The sequence below is a fragment of the Parasteatoda tepidariorum genome, chromosome 7, assembly GCF_043381705.1.
Source record: "Parasteatoda tepidariorum isolate YZ-2023 chromosome 7, CAS_Ptep_4.0, whole genome shotgun sequence".
Taxonomy (NCBI): domain Eukaryota; kingdom Metazoa; phylum Arthropoda; class Arachnida; order Araneae; family Theridiidae; genus Parasteatoda; species Parasteatoda tepidariorum.
Window position 1 is genome coordinate 37,132,104 of NC_092210.1, and position 12,955 is coordinate 37,145,058.

Genomic DNA, 12,955 nt, shown 5'->3' on the forward strand with positions numbered 1-12,955 from the left:
ATTTGTTCTTAATAGCTCTATCTCATTTGCATTCATTTTTGTTTCAGTAAAATAGTCGATTTTAGTTATAAAAAATATAGCTAAATATAACTTGTTCTATTGTTGTTCAAAATGATAATCAGTGAATTTTTGGCAAATTTATAAAATTTGTCCTCACTAGCTCTATCCTATTTACACACACGTACATATAAAAATTTACATCTATAGTTATTCTCTTTCTGTTTCAGTATAAAAACTGATTGTAATAATAAAAATTACAGAAAAATATTTAAAAAGAACACCCTATAATATCTAAAAATAAGTTCCTTTAGAGTATCTTTGCACTTGTTCTAATGATGTTCAAAATGATAATAGGTAAATTTTTCGGCAAATTTATGAAATTTGTCTTCACTAGCACAATCTCATTTACACATTCATTTACACAAACATAAAATTTTTTATCTATAGTTATTATCTTTCTGTTTCAGTATAAAAACTGATTGTAATAATAGAAATGCAGAAAAATATTTAAAAAAAAACACCCTATAATATCTAAAAATAAGTTCCTTTAGAGTATCTTCGCACTTATTCTGTTGATGTTCAAAATGACAATAGGTAAATTTTTTGGTAATTTTATAAAATTTGTCTTCATTAGCCCTATTTCATTCTAATTGTAATTATTTAATTTTTAACGTAAAAAAGCCGATTCTAATAATAAAAAATGTAGCAAAATATATAAAAAAAGCACTCTACAATATCTAAAAATAGTTCCTTCATAGTATCTTTGCACATTTTCTGTTGATGTTATGTGTCTATTCTATCCTTTAATTCACATTAGTGACGGTGATTGCGTCGAATGGGTTCGAGGCAAGGTTAAAGCCAGAAAAAGCTAGTGAAAGCCCCGCTTCGTTAAATGTGCGTGATGTTACCTTAGCAACAACTATAATATAACCAAGATGTAGCGTAATATTTCTTTCAGTTCACGCGAAGCCATGGACGACTCCAAGGGTAGGGTAAGTACATAATTTAGGGATAATGTTTTCATAAGCTTATTTAAATTTTTTTTCGTCTTCCAAATTGAGTATTTCCTGTTACCCAATATATAAATATTATTATCATCATAAGGTGATAAAATTGATTGTTTTTTAAAGTAAGCATTTTTATTTGAGAATCAATTCTTTATCGCAACAAGTGTCACTAGCAATTTAACTTATCGAAAAACTTTAAAAAAGGTCATTGTTCCTGTTGAGAATTTTGCGTTAGAAACATACTATTTTAATTAATTCTCGTTAATTAAATAATTTAATTTGATTAGGTTAGCGTTAAGTCATTTATTCTTTTATAATTAATAAATATATTTCAAAATTTTGAAAATACAGTTTTTATTATTCACATTTAACTGTTATTTAATAGCTTTTGAAGCATTATAATATTCATATCGTTTATTTTTAACAAACCTAGAAAAAGAAAAAAATAGAAACCGTTGGGCTCTTTTTCTCCAAAATACTATAGTACAGAGTTTACGATTTTGTTAGATACATGAGATTCAGTATCATATTTATATTATGCTATAATGTTAAACAATACCTTCCAATTTTAAATAAGAAAATTTTTTCTTCACATTTTACACATCAGTTAAAGTTTGGTATGAGCTGTAAATTGTCTTTCTAAATTTTATTTTATGTAACCAAGCAAAATTAGAAATTGAAAATTTGAAAACTATTCTTCAAGTTACTTCCTAAAGTTATTGTTATCTGAAAACCGCTTGTTAAAAATATTCTATTTTTCTTTCATTTCAAATTTTATGTTTCAATAAAATTAGATGTTTTAGAAGGCTTTTTTAGGTATTAAATATATTTAATGGCAAAATATTGGATTTCGTTTCACTTAAAGAGGTATAAAAAAATTAGCTAAATGCAATATTTTCAATTTATTTTTGCAAAAAAAAAAGTTACGACTGTTTTTCTATACTTTGGTTTTACACAAAAATAATAATTCAAAATTAAAATTTTGAAAACGAAATGGGTCTTTTTAAAATTGTGTGCAATCATCATTTTCTCTGTAAAATAAATATTCCTGTTTAAGAAAATACGATATTTTCTAGACGATTTCAGGTAAAAACACGATTTACTGTAATAATTTACAGTAAATCGTTTTACTGTAATAAGCTGCTGAGTATTAGATTTATTAGACTCTTTCAAGAAATTAATTTGACTTGAGATAAAATTATGCAAAAATTTGGCGTCAAAAAGACAGTGAGAAAAAACTAATTTACACAGGAATTTTTTAAATAAGAAGAAAATTCATTTTTTTCCAGATATTTTAAGCATAGAAAAATATCTACAAAAATACTTTTTCTGACATTTATATTTAATAATCTCAATTTTTCAAGAAAGAAAAAAAACCATGGAATTACCCAACGTTCATTTTAAGAGTTAACTTTTAAGAATATGTTTTTTAACTAAGCTCAAGAATGAACTCTAAAATATAAAAGAGACTGTAAAAATATGACTTAGAACATTTGAGAACTCCTGTCCCTGAATGTTTAGAGAAATATATACTTATGATTAAAATAAAGGATTGTAAGTTAATTTCATCACAGAGAATTACTGTCGTAATTTCATAATGAATATAGGTTCGAAATCACGGAAATATCAAATTATCACCGTTTTTATGTATCCGTTTTGAGTACACAAACTTCCGATATAATACATCAAATTCTGTGTCTGCCCTTGATTATTCGTATGATCTGTTTTGAATCAGTCACAACGAAGTAAGTGCAAACAGTTAAGCATGTGTTATATGTGAGTGGAATTGTAATAAAAAGTATTTCATTTTGTGCAAAATTAATTAAAAAAAGAAATATCATCTGTTGTATGTTCTCAACAAGCAAATTTTTTGAAAAATATCGAGGTTACCCAAATTTACAAAATATTTTAAGAAATACATATTACTTCAATGCTGATTGATGTATATTTTATTTTTATAAAAATATATTTTGTTTAATCCAAAGCGTGATTGTTTGGTAAATTAGTAAATTATAAATTTATGCATGTTTTCTTGTAATTACAGTTCTCAATATATACGTTTAGATCCATTGTCAAAAACATTTGCACATTAGCACCAAAATCGTAGCCTTCGGGGAAACATGTTTTTTGTTTTTAGAAAACTGCTAATTTATTTTAAGTTTTATGTATATATGCGTATTTATTTTTATATGTATATATATTTATATATTAATGTATGTATAAAACTTAAAAATGCAAGAACAGTTTTCTAAAAACAAAAAGTGTTCTCCGCACTCGCATTCTATGGCAGACGCAAATTATTTGTTAAACGAGGAAGAAATGAGAAAAAAACTATTGTCAAATCACTAACAAGGAAAAATGTATGAAGGCATTTAAACCATTTATAATTTGGAGAGTTTTTAATTATCTCTCTTCAATTTCCCTTTATTTTCTCACTATGTTTCAAGTTTTTCAGTTGGGGTGCGTTAGAGTTTGATAGCGTTTTTTTTATGCCTCTCATTATTTTTTTTTTTAAATATTGATTCATCTATGTTTCATGTTCTGAAGTATGATAGTTATATATTTAAACTTAAACAAGAATACCTTTTAAAATAAGGAGGTTGGAAAAGAGTGCAAATCATAAAAAAAAACTGTAATTTCTCTCAAAAATCACTTTCGATACAAATAATAATTTTTAAAAATGCCAGAATATGGTAAAATTTACCGTAATTATTGCTCTATGGGAAGAAAAAAAGCCTCGCTAATTTTTGCAGTAGGGCCTTGGTAATGATTTTTTTTAAACTAACAATAAAATATAGTTTTATAATATGTGATCAAATTTGCTAAATGGGGTACAAGTTCTTGATTTTGTCATGATAACTAACAGAGAGTATGGCATAAAATCCATTTATGCGGTTAAATTTAATTTTTAGATTTTTTTTCATTAAATGTGTGGTAATAAGAACAATAATTTTTATAACCAGAATTTATGGTAAACCATTACCACATGTACGGAAAAAATACCAAATGAATGGTTTCATTATCGTTCGTTTTAAATGTTCTTTGTTTTTTTTTTGTTTTTTTTTTTTTGGTTTCAGGCTTACCACTTGCCATTATTATAGGGTAAGGTACTTCTGCTAGAAAGTTTTTCTTCATTATTAAATTAAACCATAGTGTAATTGAGTTAAATAGGCAATAATATGCTCAAATGAATGAACAATTAAATAAAGTGTTTTGCTTGTATCAATTGAATTTTCATAAACACTTTGTAATAATAATGTATGAAGCTAATTTTTGTTATGAACTCAAGGTTTTAAGTGATTTTGTTGTCTAAAGGTTTTAAAAGTGCAATATGTGTTTGTTTTTGCATCAGTTATCTATCTGAAGAAAAATACAATACTACTTATGTACTATAACTACTAATACTATAATTTAACATTCAATTCAGTAGTATGTTATAGGACTGTAAAAGACCTTTTAAGCAGCTAGCAATTCATAATGTTTTGTTAAAGAAATAAAATATTAAAAAGCAATGATCAAATGAAAATATTGAAAACTAACGCAATGTCAAAATGTTTTAATTCAAACATTTAAAACGCAATATCCTCATTTTAATATATTCTTTTTTTATACAGTCGGGGCCATCATTATTTAAAACTTTTCCTATTTTAAAATATTACTGAGGATTCTTTTCATTTTATATTTACCGAATCATCTAATTAATGAACTTGTCAGAAAATTGAACTGATTCTGATATCCATGGAACAAAGAGAAAACAGACACTAGAAAGCCAATAACTATTATTGACGTTTCGTTTCCTCAGACTAACTATTACGTCAAACAGTTAATTTCGCTAGGAGACAGCACTTTATGTTATTTATGGTAAGTTTATTATAAAAATGTGACACTTTATTACAGTCAAAAATTATTATTATTTTTTATTTATATAGTAAAAATGTTGAATAATGTTAGGGATCGAATAGAATTGAGAAAAAATATATATTCTTTCACATTCAAACGTGCAAAAGCATTCTTTTCCAAAAATATGCATATTTTTATGCGGGCATTTTATTACTAAATAAAAAGAAACATACCTGCACACTTAAAAATCAAACCAAAAGAGCACTGCATTAAATATCTTAAAGTAAGTAAACTGAAATAGCTCCATAATTTTGTTAAAGTCTTGTTTTGTTTTGCTAAATTTTTTGAACTTTTTCAAAAAAATACTTTGAGAATAATTTTATACTTTTAAAAATGTTTAGGTAAGACAATTTCTCGTACCTATCAGTAAAGGATAAAGCTTTTACAGATTTGAGGGACCAATAATAAATTGCAAGCGGAAAATAATGTTTTTTATCAACCTATGCCAAAAAATGTTAGTAATAATTTTGTAGTCTGTGAAAGTTATTTTGGTTATTATATGCAAGAAGTGTACGAAAGTTCGTTAACTTATTTTAAATATTTACGGAGAAATGAATATTTTTATAAAAACAAATTCTTATATCTTGTACAGTTTTCAGAGATTTTTTTTCAAACATTTCAAAGCAACAATTTTGTAATTTGGTAATTTGTTTAAAATTGTTCTAAAATTTTTGTTTAATTTTATTGAATATTTTTAAAGTTGCAGCAAAAAAACGTAAGACAAAAAAATATTTCTTTTTGTAAAAATATCTCCATATATACCGTCAAAATATCTCTTAATATCTCCATTAATATTTAAGCTAAGCGTACAAATGTATATATATATNATATAGAGAGAGAGAGAGAGAGAGAGAGAGAGAGCTCATGACCTTCTTTGTCTTGGACCCTCTTAATAACTGATTTAAATCTTTGTGCTAAGGAAAGAAAATAACAAACATACATTTCAAGACAATAGACGAAAACAAAAAATGGGACAAAAACTAAGGTTAATTTTTTGTGAGACATATTTTTTCTAAGATTATATACAATTTTTCCAAAATGTATCTTTCCTTAAACTATCTTTCTTGACAAAAAAAAAAAAGAAAAGAAAAACAATTTATGCAGCATACATTTCCTTTAAAGCTAAAACTTGTAGTTTTGGCTAAAATGTAGCATTCGCATGGAAATTTATTTGGATTGTAACAATTTTCCTAACTTTTCACTTTTTTCTAACCTAAAAATACATTTTTATTATTTTTAATGCGTGGTGCTTTTAATGGGTTCGAAAATAAAGCTTTTAAGCATAAATTCTTAATATTATTTACTGCAATATAAATATGCCCTCACACAGCTATTTATGGAAAGTATTTTGACAGCTAATCGAATTAAAGTTCTTTTAAAATCTCCTTAAACCGAAGCATTTAAAAGCCAATATTGGGTATAGAGTAGTGAAATTCTCGTGGCAAAAATGTATTAAAATCTTTTCTGGGGTTAATTGAAGATTGTTGCTAAGAGACGCGATTTCTCTGACTGAATTCATTAATAAGCTAATGGAACAAGATGTACCCAATCAAGATTACATTGTTTTTGTTACAGAAAGTTTCCGTGACACGGTGGTATTTCTTGATTTTTTTCTAAGTTAGTGGTGTTACATTCACAGCATTGATTGGAAAAGATACGAGGAAGCCTTGCATTAAGATTATTTCGCTAATGGAAAGGAAATAGCTTTCTCAACTGTTTTACTCACGCTATTTAAGAAAGAAGGCATTAATTCAGTTAATACACTTTATGTATTTTTTTCTAATTTTACAAATATAATACATTTATCTAGAAATACATTTTTGACAAAAATATTATGATTATTTTTTGATAACTTCTAGAATTATAATTAAATTAAAAGTCAGAAAATCTGAAAATTAATTGAAACTTACTAGCGTTTTTGCTCTTAGGAATAGTAAGATATATGCTTATATATATCATGTCAGAAGTTTTGTGTTGCTAAAGGCTCGTCTAATCGATGGAACGTTAGTACCGAATTTTAGCATTTATGATCATAAATTTAACTTAGTTCAATAGAAGACATATCAACAAATAAAGTGAAACAAATTTCATTCAAAAATATTAATTAATTACTAAAATTCTGATGTACAGTGTGCAAAAAAATTTACGAACCACCCTGAAAGTCTAATAACCTTTGATTTAATCATCGGATCTTCACGCTCTCGGAATCAATCTTAATGTTGCGAAAGTGTTGATTTTTCTGCATAAAAGTGTCTTTGGATAAACAGACTTTATAATTGTGAGCAAAAGTTTTAATTCGCTCTAATTATTCATGATATATGGAGCAAAAGGTAAAATTTGCGTTAAAGGTTCCAAACTTTGAATCACTCTCCTGAACTAATTATGGGTACCATATTTACCAGATTTTGCCTAACTCCTATATTTTGGGGGTCAGAAATCCGAATCAGTTGACGAAAGGTACGTTTTTTCAGAGAAAGTACGTTTTTCTGTCTTCTTAACTTAAAATAATGTCTGCACTAATTAGTTAGCATATTTGCAGTCATCCACTTAAACAGTTGAGCCCTAGAAGGTGAGGATCCCATAATAAGATCGAAATTTATTCAAAGTGGCTAGTTTTTTTTACTGAGAACTATAGAATTTTCTGTAGGTCAATATGAACGAAATAAATTAATTTCTGAAAGGGACCCGTAACAGTTAGATTAAATTTTGTTTCATCATCAGTGATGAACAACCTAAGACTATAATGAAGGAGTAATCGTAGGTATTTTGTCACTGTCTAAGAGGACATCTTATTAAAACTTTTCTCTTATTTTTGAACTCAAGATGGCAAAAATCAATAAAAGAGAAGAAAAAAAAAAAACATAATTACTTGGAAATATGTACTGTTGAGGATATAGCCATACAGTTGAACAAGATTTTGTATTCTATCATCATAGAATTTTGCCGTCGTGGAAAAACAGCGCGTCACAGGTTTTTGCGCGTATTTGTCAGTGGAAATTTGTCCGGACAGGAATTTTTTTAGATACAGGAACAAGTTGAAATATTTGGGAGGAAGATCGGAACTATAGGATAGATAGCCACACAAATACCAGTGAAATTTCTATGGAATATTGTGTGTGGAAGGCCGTTCGGTGGAATACTGTCAACGGGCAACCATTGTTAAGAATCAGCTTCCTTTTTCAAGCATCTGTATCTGATATCTGTAGCTTATTACCATCGTGGAACAACGGGCCTGTTTCTTCTTATTTATAGGCGCTGTAATGCATTTCAAGCAAAATAATGCATTACAAAGTACGAGGCAATTACATAATGTATTTCAATCTTTAAATGAAGGAATTATATATCATACAATGAATCAGATATCTAAGAAAGTAACTGAAAAAAGTTAGAAAGGAGATGATGTAATATTTAAAAAATTGAAACATATTTTTATTAGTTAATTTTAACCCAAACAAATTAGAAAGAGTAAATAAAAACAACAACTTCTATTTCAAGAACTATGGTATTAAAACTCTATGATACTGTTCATGAAATGTTTTTGCAGAACACTTCGTGTTGTGATTTTTAGGGGACTATAGAACCAGCTGCCAACTTTAATGCCGAAAAAGTTGCATCCCGTCTACGGAAAGCAATGCGGGGAATCGGTAAGTAATATTGCAAATAAGCTTTCAGCAGTACACATTTTTTTCTTAAAAATAATATACTCTTTTGAATACTTGCTTTTACATATACCTTGCTTTAAAAATATTTTAACATGCTCTTCAAGAGCACTTCGCTAATTGTTTAAAATTCTGATAAAAAAAATTAAGTTTTCTGGAATGTTCTGCTATGACTGACAAATGAAGTAACGGTTTCGTTAAAGATTTGCAAGTTTGCCTTCCATAGAAAACAATTTGGTTTTGTGACGAAATGTTTGTTAAAAGTAACTAAATACAGTCAAAATAACCGTCAATATACAGCTGAATAATACAAAATACAATCAAAATACAGCTGAAATAAACGAGAGTTATGTTTTTAAGAGTTCACCAAAATATTTTTAAAATTAATCTTTTAATTTAATAACATGCACAAAATGTATATGAAATGGCTTGAAATACATTCCAATATGTGATACACTGTTGAATTAATCAAACCAAGTAATATTATGACAAAAAAATGTTGTCTTTAATGCTTAGTAATAACGATCACAGGTACATTAGGAAGAAGAAAGCAGACATTCAATTTATTTAATTGTCAATAATGTGAGTTATATGAATCTAGAAATTGTTTCATGCTATATGTTAAATTTTTATATGTATCATTATCGGTAATAAAATTAATAAGAATAATTTAATTTTTGCTTTATTTCTCTTTAAATGTAAGATTCTTGTTTTTTGTTTCAATACACTTTACATTTATTTTCCCTTCTAAATTGTCCAAATATTTTAATTGCTTGGTAGATTTCAATTTAGTCAAAATTAATTTGTACTCCATGCACTCTTATATTGATTATTGCAATTTTAGCCCCCAGTTTTTTGTATTTTATATCTGTTTTCTTTACATTCTAGGGACGGATGAAAAAGTTATTATAGATATTATGGTTGGTCACAACAGTACTCAAAGACAAATAATAAAGAAGAAATATAAGACAATGTATGGGCGGGTAAGGTTCTGAATTAGTAATTTTTCCAAAATGCTTCAAATCAAATGAAATTGGAAGCTTTATTATGTGTAAAAATTACATATCTAGTTTTTTTTTTTAATTATGGGTTACCACCAGATAGTAATTATTATTGATCGGCAAGTTAATAAGTCCTATTTAAAAGAAATATAATATCATTTTATGTTAAACCACACTGTTAGAATTTCCATTTTAAAATTATGGTTAAAAAAACCTGCAGTAGTCTGTTGATCTAATTAACCTTAAAGTTTACGATAAAGAGAATTTTTTACCATTATGGTTTTGAAACAGTTGACAACATAGTTAAGAGATCATAAATACAAAACTATGTGGTTTTATAACCATTTAAAACTAGTATGGTTTCAAAACCACGAAAAAGAAGTTTTAATTGGATTTGGAGTTAAGGTTTTTGTTAGGTAATGAACATTGGAGTTAGTTTGTGGTAAAATTGTGTTTTATCAAATGAACCTTGTAATGTTTTTTAAACAATTTATCTGGTTACTTCATCTATCGTAAGGGACGGGAATTACTTGACTTTTTTGTGCTAACTAGCTTTGTGTGCTGTCATCTATGCATGAATAAGATTATCCTACTCTAATAGTCCAGGGTCACTAATTGGGGAGGGCAGGACTCTGGAAACTCTTCATGTGTCTTAGGGGAAGAAGAAATATTGTTGCATCAAAGCTGAGAATCATTTTTTATGAGAAATTTCTAACAGTGCAGTAGTTTATATCTGGTAATAAAATATTGATATTATATTAATTTCAATAGCTCTAGTTCACTAGAAATATAATGTCATTTCATATTAAACAGTTCTTCAAATAAAGATAAGTGAGATTTCGAATTACTGTTTTGACAGATTAATTCAGAAATATTTTGAAGGTGTCGTAGTTGTTTCATCCTCGGGTCCAGGTTTTCATTTTCCCTCCCCTTCGACTCAAAGCCTCATATGATTCTACTGTTTAGCCCGTAAACTAGCTTGGCGCGATTATTGCCGCTTTTACACCAAATGTTTATTGCCGATGAAACTTATAGAATAAAATATATAACGAGGAAGAGCATGACGCTCTTCCTCACATTTGGGTGGTGCGCTTGTAACCTTTTCAGCAATTTCTTGGGGGAAATTTTGTTTTTAAAAATTATATTTTTTAAAATAAAAGTTTGTTTTTTAAAAGAAATTTAATAGGAATTTCTTGTTTTTAAAAATACGGGTATATTTTTACGTTATGAGGTGCCAAGTTGCGATTCCCCACATTGGCGAAATTTGTATCTAGTCCTTGGCATGACAATGACTGCAAACATACACTAACCCCTTTGCCCTACCCAGCCACTCCCTTTCAGCGATTGGAAGGGGGGTGTCAAACACGATGCGAGGATGAAAACTACATGTAACCATTTTGAATCTCCATAAAGTCGATCGTAACTAATAGAACTCTAAATGGAAAGTTTTTGCTAATTATCATTATAGTGACAAATTAATAAAAATACTTTTAGTGCAAGAGTATAATAGGAACAAAAAAGAATTGTCATGTCTTTGTTTAATAATATTACAAAAATACTGTGATATACTATGATATTTAGTTATAACAAACTGATAAAGTATTGAGAATTTATAAAATTGCTACAAACTGTATTTAATAACTGAGGTTATATCTTTAACTAAATAAAAAACTTTTCATTTTACCATATTTATGAAATTTTTTATATTTGTTGAAATTTTTAATAAAAGCAATACGCGTTAAAAATAAACGGAAATTGCACTTAATTTCTAATTATTAACTCTAAGAATGATAGCAAATTCAAAATATTTCTAAAAAAATATTTTAAAAGATCACAAAGTTAATTTAATACAATCGTGTAGCTTCGAATTTACGTTTTAGTTATAAATTAAGCACTGTTATTGGAAAAGTCATGTTGAGATAATGATTTGATTTATTTGGAATTTTTAGCTAGAAGCAGTTTAAACTTTATAAACAGGTTTTTTTTAAAAGCAGCTTTTGTGTAGTTTCTTTTCAATTTACTTTTTTTATGTATTTGATTTTAATACATCATTTATGTAGTATACCATTCATAGTGTATTTATTCTAAAGCTAGATTTTTAATTTCTGAAAATATAATAAAGGCACTAATTCAATATTTCGTTTTTAAGATTTTGACTGAAGATATTAAAGCAGAATTAGGAGGCCATTTTGAAGATGTGTGTTTAGCTCTTCTAACACCTTTAGCCGAATATGTGGTAGATTGTCTTTATTTTGCGGTAAAAGTGAGTATCCACAAAAGATTATATCTTTTACACATTTTAATAGTTCAGACAATGATTTCCGAAAGTTATACGATTCGTTTTATGTTTTTTAACGTATTATTCTAATTTGTCAAAAAATTAGCATTTACTAAAAGATAATTGCTTCGTTCTTTCTTTCCTATTTCAATAGTTCAGAAAATGAGTAGAATGTAAAAAATTCCGGCTCAATTTACGGTAAAAAATTATGGAACTAAGTTGCCAGTACTTTTTACTGTAAACTCCGTTTTTAGTGGAACATGTTACGGAACAAAAAATATGATATTCCATAAAAATTTTAAAAAATTATTGAATCTACTGTAAAATGCTTTAAAATAGCTTAAAAATAAGTGGCTTAACATAAAGTAGAATAGATTTGGTCCCAATATTTCAATATGTGTCATTAAAAATGACAAATAAATATTAAAAAGCATTTTTGTTGCACGATATTATTTTTTAACACTAATTTTATATTGATGACATGTGATATATGCAGACGTTTTCATTAAATTTCCTAATTTGAATATGTTTAGTATTTTTTTTAATATAAATTATGATTTATTACCTTTCACGTTAATTTAGTTTATTTAAAGGAAAATATCTCACTTTTTAAAATTATTTCTTTAATTAATAGAAATGATCAAAATATCAGCTTTCAACTTTATTTAAACAAATATTTCAAAGCATGATTTCAGCCCCCTCTTTCTTGATTTGATTCTTCATATTAAAAGCGATTCTATTTATAAAATTTAAAAGTTTATTTGTCTTTTTACAATAGATTTTTTTCAGGGTATCAGAGTAGATGAAAACTGCATTGTCGAAATTTTAGTTGCTCTTGAATATATGGTATGATCTATTTTTTTCCTTTTTAATATAATAAAAAATCGCTTACTTTTAAATAAATAATAATCTATTATAGATAATTCTCTTACGTGGCTCCCAAATTTTGGCTGTATTTCTTTTCCGCCGGTGGCAACGATTGCTTTGTTTTGAAAACACCAAAGCATTCTGCCTTTTAATGATGTGTTTCTGATCTAATATATATAATTCTCTTACGTGGCTCCCAAATTTTGGCTGAAGTACTTTGTACAACTAAATAAGATTCTTTTC

The 12,955-nt window shown here is 27.1% G+C and overlaps 1 protein-coding gene across 1 annotated transcript in view; it reads left to right on the forward strand.

Moving 5' to 3' along the window:
- Window positions 1–861: 861 nt before the first annotated feature.
- Window positions 862–12,955, forward strand: part of LOC107455619 (annexin A4-like) — a gene marked incomplete in the record, with an annotated part of 21,510 nt that continues 9,416 nt past the window's right edge. The window contains 5 exon segments of the mRNA XM_043048218.2: window positions 862–992; window positions 8,476–8,551; window positions 9,455–9,549; window positions 11,717–11,830; window positions 12,635–12,691. Of these exon segments, the coding sequence (XP_042904152.2) occupies window positions 972–992; window positions 8,476–8,551; window positions 9,455–9,549; window positions 11,717–11,830; window positions 12,635–12,691 (363 nt within the window).